The 19,439-nt window shown below is 51.3% G+C and overlaps 1 protein-coding gene across 2 annotated transcripts in view; it reads left to right on the top strand.

The window, feature by feature from the left end:
- Positions 1-19,439, top strand: part of SHANK2 (SH3 and multiple ankyrin repeat domains 2) — a 698,541-nt gene that overhangs the window by 666,540 nt on the left and 12,562 nt on the right. For both annotated transcript variants that reach the window (XM_069066555.1, XM_069066556.1), the window contains 4 exons: positions 2,382-2,512; positions 7,551-7,662; positions 8,700-8,720; positions 9,965-12,374. In XM_069066555.1, the coding sequence (XP_068922656.1) occupies positions 2,382-2,512; positions 7,551-7,662; positions 8,700-8,720; positions 9,965-12,374 (2,674 nt within the window). The remainder of the gene's footprint in view (positions 1-2,381; positions 2,513-7,550; positions 7,663-8,699; positions 8,721-9,964; positions 12,375-19,439) is intronic.

Below are 19,439 nucleotides of genomic sequence, written 5' to 3'. Positions count from 1 at the left end.
CAGATTCCTCATCTATAAAATGAGCATAATAATAGCATTCTATCTCCCCCTGTCTTTGTGATCAAAAAAGATCACATCTGAAAAGTGCTTTGTGAACCTTGTAGGTTTATAGAAATGCCAGCTTTTATCCTACTGCTATATTGATGCCCTACTCATTGCAGCCCAAAGAGAATGCATGAAGAGCCTGACCCTAGCCACATCCAATGGTCCTCCCCACTTCAAGACATGGGGCTTCAGATTTGCCCAGTGATTGCCCAGGTTGGGTCGGGGAACTCCCTGGCATTGCATTGGTGCCATTCTGGATGGCTTTGCCACTTTGGATGCCAGTTTGTTGGATTGTCTGTGTGAAATGTTCCTTCAGTCCCTGATATCCAGGGCACTGTCTCAGTGTTTGTATCTCCATGCCAGAGAACATGATACATGTGGCGTACATGTGTATGTGTGTGTTAGAGAAATCAAATGTGTCTGTGAAATGGTCATTTCTTGTGACTTTATGACCTCAACTTCCTCTTCAGGGTTTCTATCTCGCTCCCCATCTTTTATGTTTTCCTCCAGCAGCATATCCCCACCATTGGTGTGGCTATCTGACCGGCCACCTACGTGATAAGCTGCTATTTCTTGGCTGGGCCACATAGAGCCTAGAGGTTTTGACCTGGGTTTGGGACAGGTGCAATTAGAAGTCCTCCAGGGGCAGGGACCTGGTGTCCTAGCACCCAGGTCAAGCACATGCCTGCACAGAGGATAAAGAAGTCCTGTTGGGGGCCTGGCTCTCCAACAATCTGCAAGTTACTCCAAGTCAATTTCTAGCTACCTCACGTTCTGAAGCTAAAACACTTGTGTGTGTCTCCCCCAAATTCTGGTACACACTAACTTCAGCCCCAATTCCTAAATGCAACATCATTAAGAAAATGAGAATTCAACTAATCCAGCGGTGCCTGTCAATGAGTCAATAAATATTTATTCTTGCTATGAGCCAGACACTATACTAAGCCTCTGGCTCCCAGGACAGAGTTCTCCTTCCAGACAAGATGGCAGCCTTGGTATCAAGCCCTCCCACTTCCTTTACAGTAGGTTTAGTGGCTTGTTTGTCTTGGTGTGTGTGTGTGTGTGTGTGTGTGTGTGTGTGTGTGTGTGTTTGAAAGAAATGTGCTTCATCATTCTTCAGCCATAGACATGAAAGCTTAACCAATGACCAAGCTGATTACTCACTTGTTTCCATGCCTGAAGACTAATGATGCACATACACACACCAAGACAAATAACCAAACCTCCCAGATTCATTTGCAAAGAGAAATGGGAAGGAGGAGTATCCTGGAGACAGCTGGGAGGAGCTGACTTGTGGTAGCAAGTGTGCTGAATATGGATGCCATGTGTATGACCTTGCACAAGTCACTTAAACTTCACTGGGCCTCGGTTTCCTTGGCTGAAAAGGAGGCTGGTCAAGATGTCTTCTTGCACCTTTTCTAGAACTATGTCTGGTACTTTCTGATTTATTCAAAGACTAGCATTGTTCATATTAATTGCGTGCCTTATTTCCTTCCCATATTACCTAATGATCGATTAAGCATCTTCCCTGAATATCTCTTTGTTGTGGACTTAAAAACAAAAGTTAAAAACAGCTAAGTTTTACCCAACACCTTCCAGCCCCTGGGAATGGAGAGAATGCTGGCCTCAAAGCCTGAAAGACCCGGGTTCAAACCCTGCCTCTGGCCCATAAGGGCTGCAGGACCTCGGGCCAGGAGCCTCCCTCTAGGTGCCCCAGGCAGCTCCCTGGGAGTGTTAGCTGACAAACAGGTACCAGTCAGCACTGGCAAGAGCAGAGCTTCCTAGAGCGATACACTCACCAGTTTGGTCCAGCAAAAATCCAGAAACACGGAGCCGAGTTCCCTAATGACCCTCCTGAGTTAAGACCTTTTGGGGAGAAATCAAGAGTGTTAGCAGAAGGACATTGTCCGACCCCTCCTCTTACCATCACCTGGCTGAAAGGGCCCATGGTGCTGAAAGCCTCTCTCCCACTCTCTGTCAGACCCAGGGGCCCTCTGCTAAAGGTTTTCTTTCCATTTCTGTATAGATTTTCACCCTTCCCATTTTGAAGGTTTGAAGAAGAGGATGGTTTTTCGAGTGACCCTAAGTAAACTTGGGCTGCATGCAGGCTTAGTGCTCCTAGCATGCATGTGTGGCAGCAGTGATAGACCGCCATTGGCTTGCACCCCCTCCCCCCCGGGGCTGACCTCTTGCCTTGTTAAAATGCGAAAGAGACACTTTGGCATTTGAATGACTCAGTCTCTCCCTCAACCTTATGAGGCTTGAGGTCCTGTTTGGGGGGTGGGGTGGGAGCTGACCAACTCTATTCACTTAGAGTGACATTTCATCTCTTGCAGATAAAGTCGATGAAGTTGTGCCAGCTACCAAGCCATCGAGGACAGCAGAAAACGTGACTGTGGAGTCGAGAGTGGCGACCATCAAGCAGCGCCCGACCAGCAGGTGCTTCCCGTCCGTGGCAGACATGAATGTGAGTGTGACAGCTCCCTGGGGTGGGAGCCAGGCGGAGGGAGGAGTCCCGCTGCCATCGGCACACGCTGGGCTCAGAGGCCGAGCAGCAAGGTGGTCTTTGGGGCTTGGCTTCATACAGCCCTATTAAGCGGCAAAGCAGATGCTAATCTGCATTGGGAAAAGCAAAGCTCCCTATCCTGAGAAAATCACAGATCTGGTGAAATGAAAATCTGGAAATACAGAGGAGTGTTTCCTGATGGACCTCCTGAGTTAAGACCTTTTGACGAGATGATTAAAGGAGAGAGCAATTCAAGACTGTGATAGGCCCTTGCCAGGTGCTGTCCCAGGTGCTGGAAATACAACATGCAAAACTACTCCATGCCCTCAAGGGGCTCACATCTTAGTTACTGAGATAATCACAAAGGGTGTGGAGGAGAAAGATTCGGAACACCAGAGCAGTATCTGGGAGGGCTGGATAGACCTGACATCTGTGCAGCTGAGGCGTGGATGAAGTGGCATGAGGAGAGAGCATAACCTGGAGGTCGAGGGAATGTCTTGTTCACACACGTGGAGGTGAAAAAAAGTGTTGAGAAATAGGCAGAAGTTCAACTGTCTTGGAGAGTAGAGTTTGTCTCAAGGAAGCATGAGAGATAAGTCTATAAACATAGGTGGGAACCAGGTTTCCATAGACCTAGACTGAAAATTTTGTGTTTTATACTCTAGGTAGGAGGGAACCATTGATGGTTGTTGAACTGGGGAGTGTCCTGTGCCTCACGAATATGTTTTTTGCAGCTGTCATGAAGCGAGGCTGAAAATAAAGAAGGGACAGATGGGAGAAAGGGGGGACTGGGAAGAAGGGGCTCAATAGAAAGTTTAGAGGAACAGTAGATTTGTGAAGAAGGAGAAGGATTTTGGCATTGGAGATATGGCTAGGACATCCACAGGAATACATCCAACAGGCAGCTAATGGTGCCCCACTAGCATTCAGGAGAAAAAGTCAAGTCGGTTATGCAGATTTGGGAGTCATCTGCATACTAGCCTGCTTTTACCCATGGGAGCTAAAGCAATGTCTAACAGAGAGGGCATCAAGGAGAAAACAAGAAAGAGAAGAAAAAAGTCTCAGGTGGCACCAGATGAAAATGCAGCCAAGGGAACTGAGAAGGAGCAGTCAGAGAGGGAAGGGAGGAAGGGGAAGAGAAGTCCCACATGGTCATAGGTTGATTGTTGTGAAAAGTGGCCCAGAGAGGGCGGGGAGCACATGCAAAGCTGCAGACAGCTAAAGGAGGCTGAGAACTAGAAATGACTCCTGGGGGGGGGGGGGGCAGCCAGGAGCCCACAGGTAGCTTCATTTGAGAGAAGACTGAAAGCCAGACTTCAGGGGACTGAGGAGTGGGAGGTGAAGAAGTGGAAGAAACCTTTGGAAAATGATTCTTTCTGTGATCTTGAGAGTAGCTTGAGGGGATGGGAGGGTCAAGTTAAGTGAGGGGAGGGCATGAACCTGTTGTACATAGCAGAGAAAGAACCAACTGCTTCTCCAACAGGAGAGGCTGGAGACTTAGAGGTGGAAGACATGGCCTAGCCCAGCGGCCTCAGTTTATAACGAGGGTTAAGCTGAGGACAGTGAGGGGCTGGAGGCTTCCCATAGGTAAGTGTCAGATCTGGGACTAGAGTCCATGCCCTCTGACTTTAAATCCACTGCCCTGTGGCTCACAGAGGGATCAAGGAGGCGGTTAATGGGAAGCTATCCTAGGAGAGAGGCCACTTCCTCCTTACACATGGAAGCAAGGGAAGAGAGAGGGGAGATGGCGGGGAGTCTGGCTTCAGGGCTTGGTCTTAAAAACCCTCTGCCAGGCAGTCTGATGAAGGTGATCGGGTTCTTCTCAGAACGCTGGTTCTAAACAAATATAAGGCATAGGATTATGAAGAAAATCAATTATATTGAAATACCATTATGAACTTTTTAAAAAACCAAGTCCATGGACCCCAGTTCAACAATTCCTGATGGAAAGGGGTATAAAATAAGGGAGAAGGAGGGCCTCATAGGGGAAGGCCTCTGCCTTCTGGGCACCACAGGAGACAAGGACAAAGGCAAGGTAAGGGAGGAGGTTGAGAGCAGCTGCTGAAGGGAGTGGGACAGAGACAACGAAGGAAGGAAAGGCTCGTCAGGCAGCAGGGAGGCGTAGCTGGGAGGACTGGGTAGTGAACCATTCACCATAGTGGTGTGGCTTCTTTCAGGGGTGCTGAGCAGCATGAGAGGGGGAGCAGAGGACTCAGGTGCTAGGGGTGCTCTGGGATTCATGAGCACTGATGGGACAGGGGAAGAAGGGAGTCGGGAGAACATGCTGGCTAAATACAGGAGCCACACTGAGCCTGACAAAACTCAAAGCTTGATGCCACCTCTTAGTTATCAGAAGCTGCTCTTCTGTCTGTGCAGCCTTGGGCGAGTTCCCTTCTCTGGCCTTCCATTTCCTCACTTATAAAATGAGGGGACCAAGTGAGCTCTGTAGTCCCTGCCAGTGCTGAATCTTAGGACCAAGAGCCCCACACTTGATAACTTAATAAATTGAGGCCCAGAGAGCTGTATTGACTTAGCCATGGTGACACAACTAACCAGTTAGAAAACCTGGGTTAGAACTCGAGTCTTTGGAGCCCAGAGCCAGGCTCCTTCTACCATAGGTGGAGTGGTGACCCAGGAGAGCAAAGCTGGAGAGCCCTTCTCAAGCATGAGGGTCATGGTTGGGCTGGAGCAGAGAGGCAGAGGTGTTAGAAGTTTTTCTGTATTATGTCATGAACCAGACCAAAGTGAAATTGAGACCCAGCATGTCTTCCCAAAAATTAAGTGGCTTAAACCTGGTTTCATCAGTAGAAGAGATTGACGATCACCTTAAGAACTGATATGGCAATGTGGGATAAAGGACCAGATGAGAAATCGAGACCCCTAAGTTTAAATCCCTTCTCAGACACATAATTTCATCCCTTAAGCCACCTCAGAGTTTTTTTATCTAGAAAAAGGGACTCATATCACTTTCAATCGGAGCTGTAACTCGGGCTGGGCAGTCAGAGATATGCTCCCAGCTGCTGAAATTTACAGGGCACTGGCAACATTCATCTGTCCTCCAGTAGCATAAAAGCCATTGAGTTCAGCGTCTACCTATGAAGAATGACTTATAATGGGGATGCTGCCAGATGACACCCTCCCCTTCTCCCCCACGTCTTCCCATCTGATAAGGGCATATTTCACTCTGCCCACCCCAGGGCCCAGATATATTGACTCTGATTTTTATTGCTTTTCTTGCCTCATAGGATTATTATGAGAGAAATCACCAATAAACTTGACTTTGACAGTGCAGTAGGCGCTGTATGCCTTCTGGCCTGGGGTAGATGAAATCAGGGCCCCAGGCAGAAGGAAGGATAACTGTGCAACCCTGTGACAATGGCCCTGAAGTCTAGCAGCAACAAAGTCCCCCACCTCCCTGAGATTCTAGCCCACAGAACACTACCAAGCATGAGTAACATAACATTTTCCATAAAGCTTACAAAGCACTTTCTTTATGATGTCCCTGTAAAGTTGGTAGCACTGAAGTCCCCATATAAAGAGGAGAAAAGTGAGACTTGGAAGTTAAATGATCTCTTTCCCCTACCCCCAACCCTCATGGTCATCATGACAAGAATTTATTAAATGCCAGCTGTGGGCAGAGCACTGAGCTCGTGGGGGCAGAGCGAGCTCTCCCCAAATCTGTGAGGGCCCCCTGCACTCAGTTCTACCATGGGGCAGCTAAGGAGTTTTTATTCAATGAGAAACTCAGTTCTTTGTCTCCCTCCCCATTTCTGGCACATAGGGGGGAGGGGTGCATGTATGTGTGTGTGTGTGTGTGTGTGTGTGTGTGTGTGCATGCACATGTGCATGTGGTCAGAGTCCCCTAGAAAAACTGTGCTGAAATAAATCATGCAGAATTATCCTTTGGCATAGGACTGACCACAGGGCCAATGCTGGATGAAATTGGTGGTGAAATTGAGAAGTGGACTTCCCTGTCCTGTTTATTAGTGTCCTCTCCTCTCTTCTTCCCCAGATCCAAAGCTATCCCCACCCTGCCACAGTGCAAATGTATCTGTCCTGTATGCCATTCCCCCGGGGCCTACACCTTGTTAGTTCATCTGGCAGACTGATATGTGAGTGGTTATAAATGGCAGATAACGGCCTCAATGGTTCCCCTCCTAGGCAGCACTGAAACAAGGACCTTCATGGCCTTGAGCCAAAGACCAGCCAGGAGGAAGATCTGGCAGACTGGGGCTTGGTCATGAGGTTTCCCTACACGGAGGTTTGGGATCCTAGATTAGGAGCCAGAAGGGGGTTTAGAGGTCATTCTGACCAAACTTTTCTTTTTTTTTCTTCAAGATGGGGAGACTGAGGCCCACAGAAGGACAATATCTTGCCAAGGTCTCATCCTGTCTGATACCTTTACCAACACTTTGTCCATAGTTTGACCTTAGGGGCAGCCAGGTGGCTCAGTTAATAGAGCACTGGCCCTGGAGTCAGGAGGACCTGAGTTCAAATCTGGCCTCAGACACTTACCACTTACTAGCCATGTGACCTTGGGCAAGTCACTTAACCCCAATTGCCCTGACTTCCCCCTTCCAAAAAAAAGAAAAGAAAAGAAAGAAAGAAAATATAGTTTGACATTAGAGGGGAAACCGAGGACTGAAGAGAAGAAAGCCTAGCACAGGCTCCTACCCATAGATGGTGTTCAGGAAATGTTCGTTGAATGAATGGATAAGGGCATGTTAAGATTGAGGTTCAAGAAAAGCCCCTGCCCTGCTGTTGAGATGTCCTACCCTCATTTGAAGCTTCTTTTGAAGAGGAGAAATCCTCACCTTCTAGCTCAGAGAGGCTAGGATTCTTCACCCCATTTCTGGGTCCCCCCAGAACACAGCCCTAGGGACATCTGGCACTTGACCACACTTCTCTTTCCTTTGGTTTGTTTCTCTCCTATGCTCTTGAACAGGGTGCCCAGTCCAAGGGCCCTCTGAGCCTGACCCATGAACTCTTTGTTTTCCAGTCCATTTACGAGCGGCAGGGAATTGCAGTGATGACCCCCACGGTCCCAGGGAGTCCAAAGGGCCCATTCCTGGGCCTCCCTCGAGGTACGATGAGAAGGCAGAAATCAATAGGTAAGGCGTGTGATCATTCTCTTGAGAAGCAGCTCCCATCCCTGCCCGAGTGGGAGTAGGGGGAGGGAGACCTCCCTAAGAGCCAGGGTGGGAGGAGGCAGACAGCCAGCAGGCAAACCCCAGGGTACTCTGAGCCCTTGGCTGCCTTTGGCCCTCTTCCCCAGCCCCCCAGAGCCCAAGTCTCTGGTCCTGCCTGCCCTCCAGGCTCATCTGACCCAGTTTTGAGTATTCCAAGTTATGTTACAACTTTTCTGTCTAAACCAATCCCCTAAACAGAAGACATCTTGGGAAAGAGTTTCCCTAATATGATATAAGCTCTGTATGCCTTGTCTCGCTATCAGGCCCTCTCTCTTCATGAGATTATATCTTCCAAGGTCTCAGCCTTTGCCCTCTACTAGAATGGATTTGCTGAAACCTGTTCTGGGCCATCTTGGTTAAAATGAATGTGAGAGCCTTTTCTTTGGGCTGAGCTCAGAACAAACTCAAGGAAGAGACTTGAGCTAAAACTATGTCCACAGGATGCCTTTTCTCTGTGACAAACATCATCTGGATCCCCATGAATTTATAGGGAAAGTTCAACTTTCTCACTTGAACCAGCCCTTTTCCTAGATAATCCAGAATTCGTTTAATGCAGAAAAGTTCCCTTAGCCAGTGGACAGCAGGAGCCTGTCCAGGTAACTTTAGGTGATGTTTTCTGTGACCAGAAGCACACATAACATGTGTGCCCAAAGACAGTGTAGGGGGAGCTCAAACTTGACCATCCCAGGGACACTTCTCTGGTTATGGGGGGAGGTGCGCTTTGCTATGTCGTTCTCAGGCCTAATCAAGAAGTGTTTTCTGCATTCCTCCTGTTAGCGTGTGGCTTGTTTGTTAGCAGGGTGGGGTGTGGGTGGGCCCTGCTGCTGAGGAGGCATGCCCCCAGTGACCCGCCGGTCATAGAGTAGCATGAGCAGCTAGTGGAAGCGGCACTTAAGCCATGGTGGATGATTGACTCTGGTAAATAACACAGTTAATAACCGCTGATTTCCTCTCATCAGACAGCAGAATCTTTCTATCAGGTTAGTGAATCTATATAGTCTAAAATCTGTCATTTCAATGTGACACCCTTTGCCCCATAAGGTGTATTCGTCAATGGTGGCTCCTTGGACACTCAAGCGTTGGCCAACGCACCTGGAGCCAGTGGTGACTCCGAGCCCTCGGTCGTCCCAAAAGCATTGGTGGTGCCAAGGATGCTTTCCCCAAGGAGTATGTCCCATTGAGAATACCCTTATCGAATGAAAGTTGTTTGCTTTTGATCTCAATCAATGATTAGTTCATCATGGGAATTTCTTTTTCTGAAAAGCTCTCATTCGGCTCCCTCTCTGAAATCTTGCATGCCCCCTGGCCGTCTGCACCCATTGGTTTGTGTTCTGTAGTGCTGCTCACCTGTCACCAGTGTTCTGTGTCTTCATTGTGCTTTCATGGTTTGGGGGATGATTGCGAAGGAAATCTCCCAGCCCCCAAGCAACCCGAACTCCACTTACTCCATCATGTTTTGACTCAGTCTTGTTAGGAAAGACTGCTTCATGGGAAATTAGAAGCATTCCTGCATAGGCTGTAGAATGTTTATAAATTCTGACCTAACTCCCGTCCCTCCCCCTACTAGTATGACTTCATTTGTCCCGAGGAAGCTCAAATGGGCCCTGGGAGGCCACAGATGATGGTAAGAGTGCAGAAGGTAGTAAGCTGCCAACCATGCTCCTTACCCAAATCCCATTATGGAGTGGGAGAGGGAGGAATCATCCAAAACTCTGTCTGTGATTAGTCAGTTCAGTGGGCAAGAAATGAGTGTTCATGAGGCAAGAGACAGATGTTCTGTCCAGGCAGAAAGCAGGGCCTCCAGCCAAGCCTAACTCATCTCCCTGATGTCAAGCTCAAAAGCCCTTTTTGGTCTTTATTAGGCTCGACCCTGAGAGTGGCCATGTTGGGGACCAGTCCCACGGCCACCGACGCCTGGAGCTCCCTGGCTCAGGTCTGCCAGTGCTGCCCATAAACGCGCCTCCATCAGGCATCAGCACGGCCTAATCTCTCCCTGCAGCCCCCACAGGAGAGATTGCTTTTCTTCCTTTGACCTAGAAAGGCGCCAACTAATGACTGGGACAGCGCTTTGCTCTGGGCGGGGATGTGTGTGCGTGTCTTATGCATGTCTTCATCTGTTGCTGTTGAGAAGCGACCCAACTGCAGATTGTGCAGCTCTGAAGTGACCAGATAAGCGATCCCTTGGGATAACTAACCGCGGCTCTCACTCCTTCTCTGTTTCCAGGAATAACAGAGGAAGAGCGCCAGTTTCTGGCTCCTCCAATGCTAAAGTTCACAAGAAGCCTGTCTATGCCAGACACCTCCGAAGATATCCCCCCTCCTCCCCAGTCCTTACCTCCTTCTCCACCGCCTCCCTCCCCAACAACTTACAACTCACCCAAGTCGCCGACAGCCAGACCCTATGGGACGATCAAACCTCCCTTCAATCAGAATTCAGTCCCCAAGGTCTCCCCTTCCCCTCGGCCTGAGAACATCGGCACGGTGATGAGGGACAAGGGCATGTATTACCGGAGAGAGCTGGACCGCTATTCCCTCGACTCAGAAGACCTGTATAGCCGGAACGCCGCTGCCCAGGCGAACTTCCGAAACAAGCGGGGGCAGATGCCAGAAAACCCCTATTCTGAAGTGGGGAAGATTGCGAGCAAGGCCGTTTATGTCCCCGCCAAGCCAGCCAGGAGGAAGGGGATGCTGGTGAAGCAATCCAACGTGGAGGACAGTCCTGAGAAAACCTGCTCCATCCCCATCCCGACGATCATCGTGAAGGAGCCATCCACGAGCAGCAGCGGCAAAAGCAGCCAGGGCAGCAGCATGGAGATCGACGCTCAGGCGGGTGAGCCGCCAGGGCAGCTGCGGCCGGATGACAGCCTCAGCGTCAGCAGCCCCTTTGCGGCAGCCATCGCCGGAGCCGTGCGTGACAGGGAGAAGAGGCTGGAGGCCAGGAGGAACTCGCCGGCCTTCCTCTCCACGGACTTGGGCGATGAGGATGTGGGGCTGGGCCCGGGGCCTCCCGCACCCAGGACGAGGCCTTCCAAGTTCCCAGAGGACGAGATGTTTGGCGACGAGGATAGTCTGGGCCAGCTGCCATCACCCACTTCAGTAGCAGCACAGAGGGAGGCCGAGAACCATTTCGGCGGCAATGAGGCTAGCGGACAGAGTGACCCGGCCAGCGTGAGGACATTGAATTCTGTCCCCAAAGCAAAAGGCCCTGAGAACAATGCTGGGATGGCATCCAAGGGTGGCAGCGCAGTCAGCCCCGATAACTACGTCCATCCCCTCACTGGAAGGCTTTTAGACCCCAACTCGCCGTTGGCCCTGGCCCTGTCGGCCAGGGATAGAGCACTGAAGGAAACCCAGCAGGGTCCCGGCAAGGGGGAAGCGGCCAAGGCAGATCTGAACAAGCCCCTCTACATCGATACCAAAATGCGGCCTAGCATGGAGCCCGCCTTTCCCTCCGTGGCCAGGCAGAGCGCGCGCGGCCCACTGAGGAGGCAGGAAACAGAGAATAAATACGAGCTGGACAAGGACAGAAAGGCAGACGACAAGAAGAATATGCTCATCAGCATTGTGGACACCTCCCAACAGAAGACCGCCGGCCTGCTCATGGTCCACACCGTGGACGCCGCCAAGGGGGCCGACTCCCTGGAAGAGGAAGCCGAGAAAGCGGACGCGACCCCAGAGCCAGAACGTTCTCCAGCGGAGCTGCCCGAAAGCATGCCCGAAACCGAAGGTGCTTTACAGGCCTCGGCCGCCGGCCCCGGCAGGGTGATGGCGCCCGCAGGCTCCGTGGACGAGCCCGTGGCCTTGCCCTTCCGCATCCCGCCCCCTCCTCTGGCGTCCGTGGATTTAGACGAAGACTTTCTTTTTACAGAACCGCTGCCTCCGCCCCTCGAGTTTGCGAACAGTTTTGATATCCCTGACGAACGGGCCGCTCCAACTCCCCCTCCCGCAGACCCGGGGAAGCCGAGGACAGACTCCCCCCAGGCCCCGTCCCTCGCCCCCAGCCCATCAGCCAACTCCGCGGACAGCAAGAAACCGGCAGGGCTTTCAAACTGTTTGCCAGCCTCGTTCCTGCCGCCCCCAGAAAGCTTTGATACCGTCACTGACTCCGGGATCGAGGAGGCGGACAGCCGGAGTGGCAGTGACCACCACCTTGAGACAACCAGCACTATCTCCACCGTGTCCAGCATCTCCACCTTGTCCTCGGAAGGGGGCGAGCCCCTGGACACGTGCACGGTCTATGCAGATGGGCAGGCATTTATGGTGGACAAGCCCCCCGTACCTCCGAAGCCAAAAATGAAGCCCATGATCACCAAAAGCAATGCACCTCTCAAGGACGCCCTGGGAGAAGAGAGCGCCGACGGCTTTGTGATCCCCCTGCCCGCACAGGCGCCCGCACCGCCCCCGCCGCCCGCCGGGGCCCAGCCAGGGGGGACCGCAAAGGTTCTCCAGCAAAGGACCTCCAAGCTGTGGGGGGATGTCCCCGAGGTCAAAAGCCCGATTCTCTCAGGCCCAAAGGCGAACGTCATTAGCGAATTGAATTCAATCCTACAGCAAATGAACCGAGAGAAATCGACGAAACCAGGGGAAGGATTGGATTCGCCGACTGGAACCAAAACCGCTAGCCTCAGTACAAGGTAAGTGCTGGGGGGGAGGCTCACCCGGGTGGCCTGAGCAGCCCGGAACAGGTGCCAGCATAGATCTCTGAGAAAACAGCTGAGAGCAAGCCTCTGCAAACACAAGCGGCCCCATTGGGCTTCGGTGGTGAGAAATGCCCAAAGGCTTCAGTTAGGCGCGAGCAGCAGCTCTCTCACATTGAGCTGGTCCTTCCTGGTCCTTGAAGAGCAGGCACACCCCTTCTTAAAGACGGGCTGCCGTGGATAAGGGGCCTCCGCTGCGTTCAAGGAGGCACAGCCTGCTCTTCCAGGGAACTGGTCACATGAGCTGAGCTTTGAGAGATGCTGGGATTCTGGAGAGGCAGGGCTTTATGTGGCCTCGGTGACAAGCACCCACCACTATTCTGATCAGCCACCAGGGTAGAAGAGCAGCCCGTGGTCCGTGAGAGCGCAGAGCCTCATGGAACCTGAGTCTGACCGGCAGCAGCATCGGTTCAGAGACCCTGCCTGCCCATCTGCATGACAGAGAGGACAAGGTGGGGGGGGGGGGGGGACACAGTAGGACTGGGATGCAGGAGTGGGTCTTTTCATGGCCAGCCCAGTCCTCCTTTGACCATCATGTCATGGGACCCCTCTCTCTCCTGGAGACCCCAACCTAGGGACTAACGCCATCAGGGCACAAAGATGGGGCTTCAGCTCTGGCTGAAAAGATGGGTCTAAGCCTTGATTCTCTCCAAAGCAGCTAGATATGTTTGTGCCTCCGTGTGTGGCTTCGGGAGACCACAAGGACACACACACAGGTATGCGCGTGCACGGCGCCCTGTTCCTGAAGGGAATCCTGGTGCTCTGATTTTGGAAGCATTTTGAAGCGGTGCCAGAGGCTTCCTCCCTGGTGACACGCCCCAAGGGGATCCTCCACTGCCAATGCTTCAACAACTGTCTGGTCCTTGAAGGGAATGTTCAGTATGGAGTGAGGGGACCTGGCTTGGAATGACCTTGGCCATTTCCTTCCTATATCACTCCTGAGCAAATCACTCTATCGGTCCCTGCCTCAGTTCCCTCACCTATAAAATGGGGGGGGGCCCTCTAAGGGCCCTTCTAGCTTTCAATCTTATGAAACATTATGAGATCTAGATGAAGAGTTACTATAGAAAGTGTTCTTAGGAACCCCCAGCATTGAGAAAAAAAGGAGCCCAGGGCCTTGTCTCCAGAGAGGTGCAGCCCAGTGCAGCAAACAAAAGGAAAAGCAGTGACATGGAAGGAGAAATCCATGCTTTCTTCAGGGGCTGAGCAGCCTGAGCACCAGGAGGCCCATAAAGCCTCCCCAGGCTAGAAGGTGAGGGAGTGGGGAAAGATGGCCCACATTCCCCTTCCTGCATGGTTTTGTATGGGTCCTTCCCTCTCTGGGCTAGGGTTTCTTTGCTGTAAAATACAAAATTGGATTTCGTGATCCATGATGGGAGAGAGGGAAGGAAGGAGAGAGACAGAGAGAGAGGGAGAGACAGAGAGACAGAGACAGAGAGAAGGAGAGAGACAGAGAGACAGAGAGAGAGAGAGAGAGAGAGAGAGAGAGAGAGAGAGAGAGAGAGGAGAGAGAGACAGAGAGAGAGAGAGAGAGAGAGAGAGAACTCTCCATGGAGAAGCTGCCATCCTGCAAGACTTTGCACCCTTTCCCTAGAATGTTTAATGCCAGTGATTCAGCAGCAGCCCCTGCCCCACCCCGCACCCCACTAAAGAACTTGGATGTTAAGATCAGAGCTCCCAAGTCCTGCATCCCAGGGGTCTCTTTAAATAGCCTGCCACCCTCACCACAGTTAGATGGAAGCATGCGGCTTACAAAGCACTTAACAAATGTTATTGTCCCATCAGATCCTCAAAACAACAATCCTCATACTTGGGAGGGAGGTGCTATTATTATCCCCAGTTTACAGATGAGAAAAGTGAAACAAACAGGTTAAGTGACTTACCCAGGGTCACACAGTGAGTGTCTAAGATCAGAATTTGAACTTGGGTCTCCTGAATCCAGGCCCGGGACTCTATCCACACTGCACAACATAGATGACTAATAAAGGATTATTGATTGATCCAGACCAAGTCATGTCTGAACAAGGCTATGCAGCCTCTACTTGCATCCCTTCAGTGATGGGGAGCTCGCTCCCTCCTGGGGAACCATGCCACTTTGGGGCAGCTCCCATTTTTAGGAAGGGTTTCCTGATATCAAGCCTTGCTCTGACTCTAACTTTCACCATCTTCCCTCTGCTCCCTCTCCTACCTCTCAGAACAAGTCAGAGCCCTTCAGAGCTGGAATTGGTGTATTTTCACTATAGTCCCAGAAGAATCTTCATTGCATTACTCTCTGATGCCAATGTCCTTTATCCAAGCACTGATGGAAGCAGAAAACTGCATACAGGGGGAGGGTCCCTGGGTTTGGAGCATCAGGTCCTCACTGCAGGACTAGCAGCCCAGCCTGTGCAAGGCTTATCTTTGGGGACCCCCCTGAGCATTTACAAATGAGGCTAGGAGCAGCCCCCCCTAACTCCACCTGTGGAAGGGGCATCAGAAGTGGACTGTGAGCAAGGTACCCCCTTGAGAAAGGGTAGAGGTCTGAGCACTTGCCTGGGGCAGGCCTGAATATTTAGAAATGCCCCCACCAGAGGGCATTGTGGGAAAGCAGCCCTCCAGGTTGCCAGGGTTTGGTCACCAGAGGGACTCGGGACTGGGCAGCTGTCCCTACCTGGAGCCAGAGAAAGGCCATCACCCTGAGCTGTGGCAGCACCAAGAGCAAGATTGAGGCTTTGCAGGGAGGGGACTACATCCTGTGTTTCCTCCATGACTCCCTCCGGGCCTCATCAGTTTCTCTGGTAAGCCTTCAGTATCCCTAAAGGAAAGAATAAAGCTGGGCTCTGAGGCCTTTAGGAATTTAGTCTGGACTGGATGTAAGTGGTAAGCTGTGAGCAGCAGCATGTTCTGGTCCAGGGAGGAGGAAGGTGACTGGAGCTGAAGTGTTATTGCCTTTATTAATGAATTCTGGTGAGCCTCTTGGAGTGTGACAGACAGCAGGCTGCCTAGATCTGTTTGCTTCACTCCTTTCTGGGGTGACTGGCTGATCCCCAACATCTCTTCTTGGGCCCAAGTTCTAGGGTTCCATATACATGCATATGTGAGCACATGTACATATATGTACACAGACATGTCCTGGTCAATGAGGCCTCTGGCTGATGTCATTTTCCCCTGCAGAATGATAGAGTCTTAGCAGCCTTGTTCAAGGGAAGGGTACTGGTTCTATGTTTAGAGGGCTTGGGTTCAAATCCACCCTCTGACTCTCATCACATATACGACCTGGGGTGAGTTATGTAACCTATGGGGAGTTCAGGCTTATCACTGTTAGATGGTGGGGGACTCTCAGATCCCTTATAGGTCTGGATCTATGGTCTCCTCTGTTACTTTGGGCAAGTCACCTTATTAAATTGGGCTCTGCCTGCCTGATCCTCATGAACCCAATTCTGCTCCAGGGTGGTAGCTCTCCCCTTCAGCTTGGTGCCGGCTGCAATTTGAATGGATAGCGTGCCATCTATGCATTTATATAAGTCCCTGAAACAATACTGAATAGTACAAGACCGACCACAGATCCCTAGGTCACTCTCCTGGAGACCTAAATCACCAAGAACTTGCTGCCTTAACTTACCCTCCCTTCATTCGGGACTCCATCCTTGTGGGGGCCACTCACTATTGACCTCGCAGACACTGAACCAGCCCCCTTCTCCAGGGAGCCATGAATCAAATGATTGTCCAAAGACCTCTTGGCCCATGCAGAAGACTGGAAACCTGAAACACCCCAATGCTGAGTCTGTTAAGAACAGCCCTTTGGACAATGGCACTTTTCTGAAATCTGTCCCCTCCTCACTAGGAGGTAGGCAGGGCCAACATCCAATCCCCATTTTACAGATGAGGAAGTTGAGGCATGAAATGACTAGGTTTTGTCCACAGTAACCTAGCCCTTCATGGATCCAGAAATAAAACTCGGGGGTCACAGAGCCTTATATTGCAGCTTCCCGGCTCCTTGCTATAACTCAATTCAACTAATATTGACTTAAGTACCTACTGTATGCAAGGCACATTCCCCTCTCCCCCCCCCCAACCCTATCTCTTGCATCTGCCCCCTTCTGTCCACTCCCTGGGCCCCCACTCTGGTGCAGGACCTCATCTGCTTTATTCTGGATGATTGCAGTGGCCTCCTCACTGGCCTCCCTGACACCAGCCTCCACTCCTCCGCCAAAGGGAGCTTCCCAGAGTTCATCTCTGGCCCCAGCACTCCCCAGCTCAAACCCCAGGACCCTGCCTCTTCCTAGAAGTGCATCTCCCATTGGACTCCAACCCATGTGTCTAACCTCATCTCATTCTGGATTACATTTAGACTGAGCTAGTGGCCATTTTGAACCTCAGGCTTCCATCTTTCCCAGGCCCAGAAGCTCTCCCTTCTCACCCCTATTTCTCACAGCTGTTGCCCTGTGAGTGCTGTCTCCTCCAGAAAATCTTCTTTGATTGTCCTAGGATTTTAATCTCTCTCTCTCTCTCTCTCTCTCTCTCTCTCTCTCTCTCTCTCTCTGTCTCTCTCCTCTCTCCTCTCTCCTCTCTCTTCCTCTCTCTCTCTCTCTCTCTCTCTGTCTCTCTCTGTCTCTGTCTCTGTCTCTCTCTCTGTCTCTCTCTCTGTCTGTCTGTCTCTCTCTCTGTCTCTCTCTCTCTCTCTCCCCCTTCTGTCTCCTCTGTCTCTCTCCCTGTCTCTCTCTCCCCTTCTCTTCCCTCCCCCCTCCCCCCAAATGATCTCCCTCATCCTTCTATCTCTGCATGTGCTCTTCCCCTCCCCCCAGGAGACCTTAGTGCCTCGAGGGAAGAGACTGGTTTCTCTTCTTGTTGCCAGTCAGTCCTCAGCATCAGCACAGTTCCCCACATAAAGTAATGTTTGATCAATGTTTATTCTTGTGCAATGGTTGTTGTTCAGTCATGTCCAACTGTCTGTGACCCCATTTGGTGTTTCCTTGGCAGAGGTACTGGAGGGGTTTGCCGTTTTCTTCTCCAGCTCATTTTACAGATGAGGAAACTAAAGCAAGCAGGGCCAAGTGACTTGCCCAGGGTCACACAGCTGGGCAGTGTATGAGGCCAGATTTAAACTGAGGAAGATAAGCCTTCCTCACTCCAGGCCTGGGGCTCCATCCCCTGCACCACCTAGATGCCCATTGTTGAATGGATCGGAGTTTTAAGTCCTAACTCAGCCATTAACTAGCCATATGACCTTGGTGGGGGTCTCATTTTCCTCAACTGCTAAAGCAATGGGATAGATAGACCTTTCAACTCTAAGACTCTAACATCTGACCTGCTCTGGAGTTGCAGTCAATGAGATCTTCTCAGAGCTAGGGATATCTCAGATCACCTGGGGGTCTTCCTAATTAGCTCTAGGCCTGATCCTGAAAAAAATGGGTAGTGAGCTCCCCATCACTGGAACCATTCAAGAGAGGCTGGATGGCCACTTGCCACATGGGTAGGGAATTGGACTAGATCACCTCTGAGGTCCCTTCCAGCTCTGTGCCTCTGTGTGACAGTGACTTATTGCTCCCCTCACTTACCCCAAACTCTTCCATAGCTCTATTAAATCATATAGAAATGATGGTCTTTCTGATGCAAGATCAATCCAGTCTGGTTGCTCAGAATTCTTTCTGCCCAACCGATCTGAGCTGCCTCAAATCTGGAGAAAGCTTTGATGACACCAGCCAGATTTGGCAATACCCTCATTCCCTGGTGCCCATTGGCATGTGGGCAAACAAGATTGCAAAGAGGCTGGTGAACTCTTCTGGCAGAGAGAAGTCCGACTTTGGCCTGGAAGCTTTGCTCCAGTCAAGTCAATGATGAGACTCAGACACAGGACCCTGGCTCTCAGTGTGTCCAACAGAGCTTTGGGGCCATCCAGGCCCAATTCTGTCTCTAGACCCTATCTCCATTCTTGGAAGCTGGGGACATGGGCACAGTCTACAAGGATGAGCTGGGACTTTAGGAGCAAGAGACCTGACCTGATTGCCCTAAGATTCTGGCCAAGTTCATTTGGCCCTCAGTGACTCAGTTTCTCTACTTCCCAAAGTGGGTCTGTGATCTCTGTGCCACCTGCTTCTGCCACACACCACAGTCAAGGAAACCTCCCCTGGTGGTTCATGATAATCAGAGCAAAAACTGGCATTTACACACGTTCTCACTTCATCCTCCTAATAACCGGATGTGATAGAGACAGCAAACAAGGCTTTTCATTCCTATTTTAAGAGTGAGGCTCAGAGGATGGTCCCACAACTGGCAAGTGTCAGGAATGGAATTCAAACGCAGGTCTCCAGGACCCAAGAACTGTGCGGCGTCCCTCCAGGTCACTTGGGAAATATGTGTGCCATAGGGAAACCTGAAGCTAGGGGGGAAACAGGAAAGTCAGGTGGCAGGTGGCAGCCTGCACAAACTGTAAAGGAGATGGGCCAGGTGGGGCTCAAAGTGGGCAGCCCTGGCATCTTCCTGGTGCCCAAGTAATGGTGGAAGGGCCTAGAGAAACCTGCCATCGTGGTGGTGGAGCCCCTGTGGGACTTCATGGGAAAATGTGGCCAAGACCCTCAGGGTCTGCCCAGCCCATGCAGGAGGGCCCTGACTGGATGAGGCTCCCACAGCACCACTGGAGTCCCTCCTGCCCTGATGCCCATGCCACCTTGCTGCAGGGCAGATGTCCTGGCTTTGTACAGAGGGCAAACTCACGTTGGGACAAGAGAAGGAGCAGAAAGGGGCCCTTTGCTTGAAAGAGGAAGAAGCCCCAGCCCGGGTACACCCAAGGTCCCTCAAGTGCTGAGTGACAGGGCTGGGGCCCGGAGAGCCTGCTCTGGCCACACCATGACAGCTGCCTTGGCTGCATTGCACAAGGATTTTTCACTTTGCATCGATGTGTTGTTGGACTGTCAAAATGAAAGTGCCTGCAAGAAAGACAGAGACAGACAAAGATACTACCAGAGTTGCACGTGGGCTTTTTCGCTTGCTTTCTTTCTTTCTTTTCAAAAAAGCTTTCACGGC

This window comes from Petaurus breviceps, unplaced genomic scaffold (assembly GCF_028583685.1).
Source record: "Petaurus breviceps papuanus isolate PSGF00001 unplaced genomic scaffold, PetGlider_PUasm1.0 90721, whole genome shotgun sequence".
NCBI classification, from domain to species: domain Eukaryota; kingdom Metazoa; phylum Chordata; class Mammalia; order Diprotodontia; family Petauridae; genus Petaurus; species Petaurus breviceps.
This window is presented reverse-complemented; position numbering and strand designations above follow the sequence as displayed.